We start from the raw sequence: 11,729 nt of genomic DNA, 5'->3' as shown, positions 1-11,729 counted from the left end.
TCGACTGACCAAAGAGAATTGACCACTCCGTGTGAATATTTGGCACAGTTTCACCCTGTAAGTTCATAAATGCCTAACCTATATGTATATTTGGGGTTTTCATGGAGAGTTTGATGGATCTTATCGATTCAAGCTTGAGGCCCAAGGGCCTTAAAGGTCACCTGAGTATAAGCACCCATAAAAAGGCAATTCAATAAGTATGTTTTAAAACAAAATCAAAAGAGACAGACAGGTATACTTTGCATTACTACAAAAGAAATAGAAAGACCACGGATAAATACAGTCTGGTACTCAGCAACATCTCTCAAAGTGTATCAATGTCCCAAGCTTTCAGTGCAGTCTACCCTCTCATTTGACACCTTCACTAAAATTACAAGAATATTGCGTACAAACAATAAACCCATATCTCAATTCATTAAACTTTTTCCTCTCTCGGTCTTTGAATGTACAAATATACAGTATTTTTATTATTTTCAAAGTTGTGCGACCTTGAACTTTTTAACCTCAAAATCAACGGGAGTCTCCTTTTTTCCCATAGGGAGTTGTGACGTAATATTTCATTACAAAAAGGCTAGTGCAACAAGTTTGATACATGTGTGCATCTTCCAATCAAGGGTATGGTGAAAATTTTAGCCATTTTTAACATGAGCAATATCCATGGTTTTGAGCCTTCTTTGTTTTCATCTTCAACAAAAACAACAGAACTTGATTTAAAATAATGTACAAACTTTATTGTGTTTTTCTATTTTTACACATATGGAAATGTTTTCATTTCTACCTAAATGATGGTGAATGATACAAGACTCCATGGCGATGAGAGTCAGTCATCCATGACAATGATACTTATAGTTCAATATATACAGTATATCCTTATAATTAAATATCATAAAATTGTTATAATCTTAAAGCTGTCAACATAAATACACACAACCATACAACAATTACGTAGGAAAAAAAATCACAGATAATTCAAGGAATTTTTCTGGTTGCGTGAACCAGAGGACATCATCTTTACTGGCAGATGTGCATGTTCATACAAAGTGTAAGCAGTTTTACAGGGAAAACATTACCATGAAAACTCTGTATAAAGCCAAACATACAAGCATCTGAGACTGTGTGTTTTCCAACATACAAATAAATACATGATCAATGCCATTATTTCATTTCACAAAAAACAATTGATTTTGTTCATATAAAAATATTCAATACTATCTTGACAGTCTTTCTGATAGAAAAAAAAATATCTAAAAAAAAATTGCCCCACCCCCTCCTTTTTCATTAATACTTTAAAAGAGTTAAAACTAAAAGTTGTCTTCCAACATTACATGCAATTGTAGTAGACTTTGTATAATAAAATTTACTGAGAAAAGTTAAATGAATATCAAAACGTACCAATGTAATTCTTTAAAATGATAAAAAAGACTGTTATTTTATTAGGCACCATTGTTCTTCAAGAAAAGAAATCTTCTAAGAATAGTCATAAAAGGATGGAAAAGGGCAAGCGAAAGTTAAAAGATTTCTTGCATGAAGAAAAAAAATACTGATGTAGCATAATGGTTGATATCTGACAATAAATAAGATATACGTTTCTTGAACAGATATGTTTTTTTTACCCAGACTTCCAACACGAAATTTTGATGTACCCTGCAACAAGAGCAATGAACTCCTACTCTTATTTTTGAACATTTTAGTTGCTAATTGTACATGGATCTGGCTATTCCATGTCAAAAATACCCCTGAGTTGGCTTATTTACATGTTTCTATATACACGTTCACTTGTCACATACAGACATACAGATTCTCAGCTCAACAACTCCCATGAACAATATACAATATTGGCACAAAAGAATTTTAAGTTTGTATTAAAAAGAAACAAACAATAGTTTAAAAAAAAATTCACAAAATTTAAAATTTAAGTAAAAAGAGTGACATTCTTTTAAAAAAAGTTTGCAATAATTTAATACACAAAGTACTTCTTATTGCAAATGAATAAATTAATAAAGAGAATGGTTTCTATCATTAGTCTGCGTTCAACACTTGACAATAGCACTAAAAGTGCAGGACTAAATGATATCAGTGCATCTGCACTAAAGAGTCCAAATGGAAGATTTGAAAAGTTAGTTCCTAGTCCATTTTATCAACTTTTGCGACAATCTTGCCGTCCCACAGTGGGAGTACTTCGTCATCATTGCTGATTTCCTCAAACACAACCTCGCTCTCAAACTCGTTACTCCGCTTCTTGAAGAAATACCTGTAAAACATAAAACGAGATATATATAGAATTGCTGTCATAACAATTCAATGACTAATGTTGAATTGCAGAAATGTAACAGGACATAACTCATCTATCAGACTAAAAGCTGCATTGTTGAAGCATTAAAGGACAAACCTCATCATAATCTAGCCTCAGATATTTTTGACACATTAATTTTGTTAAAATCTTCTTGAAATGTGTTCTCATGTAAAGATGTCAGATTACTTTGTGTGGAACAAGACACCTCATTTCTATCATACAATGCACTCAAAACCAAACACCTGTCCAATGTGTTCTATACCTGTCGTTTGTAGAAAACATCCTGGCATGGGTTTCATACCATTCACCGCTATATACGAACCATTGTCATTACAAATTGTTCATCAGAGACTACCTACCACATTTTTACATTATCTTATCACTAGCGAAGATCTAAGAGATTTTTAACATTTCTTCAATTACAAGTCACCTGTGACATAATAGCAGAAATGAAACCACAATTTTGTGCCAATTTTCTTTTCCACATTCAAAGAAATTGAGGAACCCTGATAAATTTCCACACGTTTAGAACTTTTGAATTTTTTTCCCTACAGACAATGCAGCAAAGAGTTTGGTCTAATCAATATTTTGAGAGAGGAAAGAGAAACCTACTTGAAATTTCCTCTGCGGCCGATCAGCTGTTTGAACATAGCCAGAGTGATATGTCTGCCCTGTACAGTGATTCTGTATGGAATGGGCTCCGAACACAGGTAGTAACCAATCACGGTCTCGTCCGCTGATCCGCTCGTATTGGCGCTGGAGGATCCAGACTTTTTATTACTGCTCTTCTTCCTGTTCAAGTTAAAAATGTCACTTAATAACCACTAATGCACATGTTTACAGTTTACACAATTATTTTTCTAAAATTACATTATTATTCTCTCCAGCTGTTCATTTTTTGACTTTTTATTTCTTGTTTTGATGCATGCATTCTTAAAATATTCAAGACATCATACATCCCTGACATTTATAAAGAAAAACATTGCAACTTGGATAATTCATTGTGAATTGGCCTTCAACTCGAGCAAGTTTTTTCTTTAATATTGTTGTTTTGCAAATTAAAATTCATTTAACAGAATTTCTATCATATCTGAAGAGGCACTCACTCTAATGTGCTACTGTCACCGGACATGTCTAATTCACAGGGTACGGTCTTAGCGCCGGGGATAGGTGTTCTAGTGGCACCCTGAGACAAAGAGGCCACTTTTTTGTTCTCTTTGGTTGTGATACCGCCAAATGATCTGTGAAAAAAGACATAATGGATTAATGAACAAAAATCTCTTAAAAAGAGAAATTAATGCAACTTTCACATAAAAATCAATCGCCCTGAATGAATGCAGAGCAGCACTCTGACAAAGAAGTGTATGGAGTGTATTAGTGCAGGGCTGAACGTAGCCGTAAACATCAAACAAAATGGTGTGGTAATAAATTGGAGATAATGTTTTTGAGGGTTGCCTTTGAATCTTTTTGAAACTCTTCAGCTGTCAGGCTTTGCAGTTTGTGTGAGGAGAGCAGTATATACAAATTATTGATAAAGACAAGCTATACATAGTATCCTTCATGCAGCAGCATAAAAGAGAAGCATCAAAGATCATCTGCAAATCTAATTTCACAAATTCCCCCATCTGAAGTGCTCTCCTCTTTTTTTATAACAAGAAGAAACATGGGGTGGAGTGAGTTCTAAGATGTTTAGCTCCTCTCAGCATCTGTCGAATTCCGTTTTTCACATGGTTACCGTTTGGCAATAATCTTTGCTCTTCTAAGATATGCAAAATTAATTCTCCCCTCCAAAAAATGATTCATCCAGAATTTTCTCTTTTAAAAAACCAGGAATCACTTAAATTCTTCATTTCTGGATGAGATGTTTTGGGTTCTATTTTTCTTGATGCCAAACAACAAGTTTCATGGTGTTTAACACATAAAATGCCACAGGTAATTACACTAAAATTCTCCCAGCAACTTATCTATTTTTATTTATATTCTCCATTAAAGTGCCTTCAAGTACTCACCTAGATTTGACGGGTGTGGAGCGCTCCTCTAATCTCCTCTTGGCCTCCTCCAACTGCACCGTGGTGTTTGGAGGGGTGGGGAGGGGCATGGAGGGGTCTGTAGCAAAGGGCTGGGAAGGCATGAATCCCCCAGCCCCCAGGTAAGGCTGCATCCCCCCTCCTCCTCTGTCCACTGACCCTGACCTGCTTGTGCCCAAGCTCTGTTTCTTTGACCTACAAAATTAACCCAACATTGATATGTGTGACTATATATATAGAACAGTGCTCCCTTTTTTGCAGGATTATTTTAACAGCTCCAAAAATCTTAATTACTTGCAGGCATCTGCCTGGGATGGTAATAAAATGATTCTCAAAATTTCAATATTCATTATATCATCTTTCTAATACCGAGAGCTATGTATCTTTTCATTCACACAGAGAATTAAATCGGTGGTAACCTTCCTAATAATCAATGAAACTAGCTGTGAATAAAAATATTTTCAATAGCTTGTCAAACTGATAAGGTAGGCTGTAAGTGAAAACTTGAGTTTCCATTGAGCAGCACTGATAGGATAGAAGAACTTCAATATGGGGTGCACTTCCATTACAAAGCTCATAGTAGCAAGGTACAAAACCACATGTCAATGAACTTAAGATGAAGAAGTGTTCAGTTACACCAAAATCTGAAAAGTCTGGGTTAGAAATGATAATGTAAAAAATCTCCTATTGCTCCAGAGGTTTTAAAATGTGCTATCTCTTTTGGCAACTTTAGTGGTTTTCAAGGATAATGCATAAAAGAGACAGAGGTTAGCAAACATTTTTTTTTATCCCTGCAGACTCATTATAGAGCCAGGAAAAAATAATTTCGAAGAAGCAAGAAGGCCCTGTGCATACCCTGTAGGCATCTGGTATTGTATAGGATGAGATGTGTACTATTAATTAATCTCTCTAGGAAGGCCCAGATTGCTTAACGAGTCTGCCAAAACACCTACCCAGATTTGTACGCAGGGGTTGAAGAAGATGCTGATGCACTAGGGCGTGACCGCTGCTTGTGGGATGAGCTTTTGTCCGAGTCTGCACAACCCGAGTTGGAGTTCTCCCGTGCATTGTCCATCATCCAATTAAGCACCCTGCAGATAGTAAAAATAAATAACATTGTAAAACCACATGCTCAGGATCTGGTGTTTTGTTTTTGGTTAAAAATGTATTTTTATCCCCCAATTTTAACATTCCTTTCTTGTTTTTCAAGACTTTTTATGTTCAAATAGTTAAACACGTGTACTTTTGTTTTTATAGTTAAACTTTTCTTATCAGTATAACATAACCCTGTAATTAACAAATAGCTAGTTATTTCAGGTTTCACTACGATTTGTTTGAAGTGTCGAATTTGAAACCCTTTAATAAACAGCACTATCATTAATCTTACAAGGCTAAAGCCATTGGTTTTTCTTACGCTATAGGTAAAGAGATATAAATAAATACATATATACATGTCTTATTGAGATAATCTTCAGAGTTAGAAATCTGGTCAGATTGCAGTATGAGGGTTCAGAACATTTGCCCGTGGAACTTGAGCGTTTGAAGTTGGCTTATATTTCTTTACAAGTCTCTCTTCCTGCTGTTTTTTTTCTTAACTCTCCATCACAGCTGCCCTAAGCTCTTCCAACAATCAACCTAGCTAATTTTTTTCTTCTCTCTCGACTAATTCCCCCCCTTCATGATCACAATATCTCTGTTTTTGGCAAAATGCTAATTTTTCATCTTATATTCCTCCACTTTTCTTTTTATTTCCCTTCAAAACAATGGGAGAGAAGAAATTTTTGTTTGAAACGGGATACTCTGTAGAAGTAATAAGAGAAATTCCCTGGACCAATTAATTCTGTGTTTCATCTGCGACATCAAAGCCCGGATCCTACAATGGCCCTCTTTAATGTTTCAGACTGCCACTTATTCTAGTACACTTTAAACTGGATGAAGACCTGTTTTGCTGATGAGAAATGAAAGCACTACAAGCCACTACCAGGTTATAGACAGAAACATCTTTTAATAGATCTCTGATGTTGTGTGGGATACAAAGTAAGGGGGTTTTGAAATCAAAGCATGTTTAGCTTCATCCAATGAAAGCTCTTTTTTCTTAAAAGGATGCTTAAAGCTGCTGAATTATTTATATTCCATACTTCAGGATAAAAAGATTCAATTCAAGTCATATTTCTTATTAAGTTTTAAAAATATCATCGTTCTAATAAAGAGATGTTTTTTGTTTGGTCATGGCTGAATTGCATACCAAGTAAAACTCGGTTAAGTGTCCTTAGGGAGGCATTAAAATATTATTTTAAGTCTGAAACCTTTAACAGGAGTCTTTTATCATGGCATCTTTAACAAATTCCTTATATGGATATATCTTTCCCTAAGCACTTTTATCTATCTGCAGAAATCCTAAATGTGACGATATGCAAATGAGACAGAGCCTTAATTGCTGCTCATCATTCAATTGCTAATTATAAATCAAAATAAATTAGGGCTGCCTAGACTACAGCAAAATCAATCAGCACTTCAACCAAAATATTCCTATACAAGAGGAAATCAAAAGCATTTAGATCTTTAATGGGATTCAAATTTACATCTCATTTACTAACATCAAAGCCGAACGTTTAGAATCCAATGACAAAGGCGGATTTTTTTCATATTGAGTGTCATTCAATTCATTTTTCTGTATTTCTTTTTCGGTAACAGATGTGTGTGTTTTTTCCCTCCAAAAGTATAATAATATCCCTTTAATAAGGCACTTCTATGTTGCGGATTTACGACCAATCCAAACGTACTTCATTTGTCTGAGACCCTGGCATTATGACTTCAAAAATGTGACATGCCTTTGTTGGGGAAACGTTCACTGGTTCAAAGGTATCCCTTCCTTTTGATTTTCATAAACAATACTTTTGTGGCAAACGCATATACCTTACTGTGAGGAATAAACATCAAAGGATATACCACTATAGAGAGATTGTAACAGATCAAGCGCTAATGCATATAGACTGATTAATGTCCCAAGTCCCAAGGTTAAAAACACTTTAAAAGTCCTTTCAAATGTGTAATTGGGAAAAAAAAGAATCATTTTCTTCAAAATCTTTTGCCTAAATGTATCCATTTCCTAACCCAGAAAACCAGATAGATTTTGTTACACATGACGCTTTATCACTGCAAACTCTCCGTGGCAAGAAATGCAGACTTTCGTGCAGTGTATACAAAGAAATATAAAACATTGGGAGCTAAGGGTCGCCCTGTCACTGAGTACATCTAGATCTCCAGGCCCTGATTACTTCACTACAGATCCTTAACTTCACCAAAAATAAAGGGCTACAAAATGAAAGTAGGATTAGCAGAGATTCCAAACTTTTGAAAATTGCAGCAACTGCCTTTTTTTTTTCAAGAGACATTTACCTATTACCATTAAATAAGGCAGTCTTGAAATAACACAAGCTTTCAACCATAAAAGTAAATTTATTCCATAAAGAGAAAGAGAGAATATTTTAGCTTGACTTTGTGCTGGCCCGTGGCACTTTGATCTTCTCTACAAATTGGTGCAAACATTTAATGAATAGGTGGGCCATTTCTTCCATAGCCTTTGATCATGCAAGACAGAAAAAAAAGGCAGACTGGCTGAATTCATGTAATTTAGTCTATTTCAATACTCATGCTAGCAAGCAATCATTTTGTTTCTGCCCATTTTTCCCTATCTTAACATCTATGCTTCCTTTGTTGTCTTTATATACATGTTTGTATATTTTTTTTAGCAATTGCCATCATCAAAAACCTAACAATTTCAGACTAAAGGCAGTAGACAAGTGCTCCAATCGCAAGGAATTCCTCTGTGATGTCAGAACACTGGAGAGGTTATATCGCCAGCCATGCCCCATAGATAATAAAGAGAAAAAAACATTACCCCAAACCTATGATGTAATTCCTTTGAAGTGGTAAAGATTTCATTGATGTTTTTTGTAATACATAAACAATTCCCGAATGGCAGAAAATCGTATAAATATTGAAAATTTTATGGTGTAAACTTTCTAGTCAAGAGTGCATCTGCAGCAATCAACCACAGGGTAATTAGTGGTAGCAATCGAATAGAATAACCAACATTGAAATAAGGTAAACAGTCTACATTTTGTAACACACTTATTTTTTCCCCTTATCCCAAAAAAAAAGAAAGAAAAAAAATCTGCATGATTTCTAACAAGCCTTATCCCAATACACATCGAAGTCTCTTCGCTGTCTTTCAATACTTGGTTGAGACCTATCAAAAACACCTATTTATGATGATTTACTTTAAAAAAAAAACTTAAAAGACTTGCAAATTTCAACCATCAAAGAGACAAATTCATCTTAAGAAAAACACTAGATATGTGTTTTTAGGTACAAAGTTTCATTTATAAATATTTCAAAGGATGAATTATTCATTGAAAATCAGTACATTAGAATTTCAGCTCCAATATTGACACTAATCAGCCTTTTAGTTCGACTCTAATCAGCACCTGCAAAACTGTCATCAAGTGACAAATTGCAAGCCGTTACTTTTCTTTGAGGTTGTTGTAAATGTCTCGGCCTGGGGCATGCTAACAGGACTTTATTCTTTGTGTTTTTATGAATAATGGGTAATTCTAGTACAAAATTTCACGATCTATCATTTGTGTAAGAAGTTTTTATTAAAAAAGAATTCTTAATATTAAGTAGAGGTGTTTAACTACTCGTATTCATGCTCTGTTATTAAATGCAAGGTCCAGACCTCATAGAAGGGTCAATGTCATACTCAAGATAAATTTTACCTCCATATTTACTTTTCAATTAATGAATTGTACTAGTGTTTAAAATTTGAGTTCTGATCATTTCAAGGTCAGGATAAAAAAAGAAATACAGAGCAGGTACTCACTTTTCTGTTGATGGATCGTTAGGATTTGGCATTGGAGGAATCGATTCGATCATACTGATTCCACTGTCTATATTAGAGCTTGTGTCCGAATGTTTACATTTGGTTGACTTCCTCGGGGTTCGGCCTCGGTCAAACTCCGGTGCTGTGTACACCTTTTGGGAGTCGTACTCGGGGAAGGCCCGAGACTTAGATGAGGGATGGTGATGATGATGGTGGTGATGAATATGCCGATGCGTCTCAAGGGCTGGCTTGTCCTCCCCCATCCCACTGTCAAAGGACGAGTAGTAGTCTGGTCGCTTTCTGTGCACTTGTTTGTGTGAAGGCAAGTTTGGCTGGGATTGATTTTTGCTGCGACTTAGTGATCGATCATGTGACCTATGATCAGCGTTGGGAGGTGAATGGCGCCCGGGGGACCGGCTGGGTGTCTGACCCACGGAGCTCTCCCAGATTCGAGAACAGTGCTCCTCCAGAATGGAGTCGGGATTGTCCTCGTCGATCACAGCGGAGGTCATGAGAGGTAAAAAGGAGGTAGAAGACAGGTCTTTCTGGGCTATAGACGTGGACAGTAGAGAACGGTCACCCTCCTCAACGTCCTTCTGGAAAACAAACAGCAGCTTAATTTTAAACTTTGCACCAAACTTTACATATCCTTGTTCCACAATATTTTTGAAAACTTGCAGGGGGTTTCAATTACTTAGCATGTTTCCTTTTTTTATTTATCAAACTTTGATCTTGACCAGGACCTATAATCTCTTTTTGCTTTTCTTCATGCAATGCATAGAAATAAATCTTATAAATATTTATCAAAACAACTTTTCCCCCATATTTTACATTCACACCTTTTCTTATTATTACATAGTTGTCTATTAGAATTTTCTTCAAGGTTTTGCTTTTTACCTTGATAAAACAACATTGTTGTCCAGGTTTCCCAAAATATGTGCATTATACAAATATAAATTGTGTTGGTTTTGTTTTTAGTAATCATGCAAATCCTATGAAATATAAAGCTTCTCGTTAAATAAGAAACTCTTTTTTTCTAATTCATGTTAACCATTTTAGACTTTAATTGCAGTCAGATGATTTTCAAAACATGTACTTAATCATTGTAACAACTTATTTTTGTTCTTATGTCATAAAGTGAAATTAATTATGCTAAAAAAGGGAAGATTTTTTTGTTTTGAAAAGGAATAAAAAGCTTTTCCAAAAAAGTAACTTCATTGTATGCATGTTTGCAGTTTAACTTTGAAATTTTATACTTATTTTATTACTCATATTATTCAACAATTCTTTTTATATCGCATGCGATTGTATTTCCTTCTCAAGAGTGTAAATCATTTACATCTCTGTGTTGTAAAAAAAAAACTACAACCATCAATGTAATCCGAACTATTAAGTATTCATAAATTTGAATAAGAAGTGATTCAAGTTGACAAGATTAAAAAGGCGAAATTCCGTGAACATACTTCGTCATATATCACTCGATTGAGGGATTCCTCTATGCGACGATTCCGCTCGTGGTCTTGTAAAATCTTCTCTAACTTCTCTATGATTAATGCTGCGAATCTTGGAGGGTCGGTTTCTGCTAAGTTGCGGTCTTTGGGAAGTCTGTCAGTCCTCTGTGACATAAAGAAATACAAAATTTAAAATATATGTGACATTTCCCCAAGTGTAAAAATTTTTGACAGGTCATACCCTAAAGGAATGCTGGACTTTTTAAGGAAATTTAAGTGTTATAAGGAAAGCCAAAGCAATAATTATTTATTCAGCACCTTTATTTTAATTGCTGAACAATTAAATAAGATAATCATCTAATAGCTTTACTACTAATACAGGTTTTCTCAGAAAATGACATCCAAGACTCAGAAATGCCTCAGGTTCCTTATGCCTTTAAGTCAAACATAAACACTGGAATAAAGTAAACAAAATCACAGATTGCACACTATTTTGTTTTCATAAAGAGTCCCTTCCTTGTCATTGAAATACATGTAATATCAAAAGTAATATGCAGATACATATTTTTTTTGTTTTGATTTAAACTTGAACTGTGTGGTAAACCCATCATATATTTTTTTTTTACTTCTGCGGTGCTCTTTATCAAACTGGCATACCTAAGCTATACTATAATCTGTTCAAAACATGACTCCCCTTCATCAATCCAAGAAACGAACATTAGTTATCCTCCCACCCAAAATGTCAGAGTCTGTCAGTTGCTTCAGCTTTACAAACACTGGGTCAAACTTTTCTTCATTCATTATTTTTTCATATTCATCATGCTCTTTTTTGAAATGTAAAATACAACATATCATCCCGTAATCACCATATCAAAGGTGGAGTGTATGCATAATAATTTTTTTTTCTTTCCGCCTACAACAATGACTTCTTTTCCACTTTCAGCAGTAATTCTGTTTCTTTTCTGGACATTTTCTTGTTGACTTCACATTTTTTAAAAACAAACTCACTTCACACAATTTTTTTTTCGTTGGAGGAACATTCTAAAATTGTGACATTATAACAACAAAAAAAA

At 34.8% G+C, this 11,729-nt stretch overlaps 1 protein-coding gene across 5 annotated transcripts in view; it reads right to left on the bottom strand.

Annotated features, from left to right (window-relative positions):
- Window positions 1-709: 709 nt before the first annotated feature.
- Window positions 710-11,729, bottom strand: part of LOC134242874 (axin-1-like) — a 29,576-nt gene continuing 18,556 nt past the window's right edge. For all 5 annotated transcript variants that reach the window (XM_062725073.1, XM_062725072.1, XM_062725071.1 and 2 more), the window contains 7 exons: window positions 10,669-10,821; window positions 9,206-9,801; window positions 5,274-5,411; window positions 4,303-4,515; window positions 3,400-3,534; window positions 2,906-3,085; window positions 710-2,251 (listed from right to left, as the gene is read on the bottom strand). In XM_062725073.1, the coding sequence (XP_062581057.1) occupies window positions 2,125-2,251; window positions 2,906-3,085; window positions 3,400-3,534; window positions 4,303-4,515; window positions 5,274-5,411; window positions 9,206-9,801; window positions 10,669-10,821 (1,542 nt within the window). In that variant the 3' untranslated portion in view covers window positions 710-2,124. The remainder of the gene's footprint in view (window positions 2,252-2,905; window positions 3,086-3,399; window positions 3,535-4,302; window positions 4,516-5,273; window positions 5,412-9,205; window positions 9,802-10,668; window positions 10,822-11,729) is intronic.

The sequence above is a fragment of the Saccostrea cucullata genome, unplaced genomic scaffold, assembly GCF_032062105.1.
Source record: "Saccostrea cucullata isolate Sc308-1 unplaced genomic scaffold, CSIRO_AGI_Scuc_v1 ctg191, whole genome shotgun sequence".
In the NCBI taxonomy this organism is placed as follows: domain Eukaryota; kingdom Metazoa; phylum Mollusca; class Bivalvia; order Ostreida; family Ostreidae; genus Saccostrea; species Saccostrea cuccullata.
The sequence above is the reverse complement of the archived record's forward strand: the minus strand, read 5'-3'. Positions and strand labels throughout refer to the sequence as shown.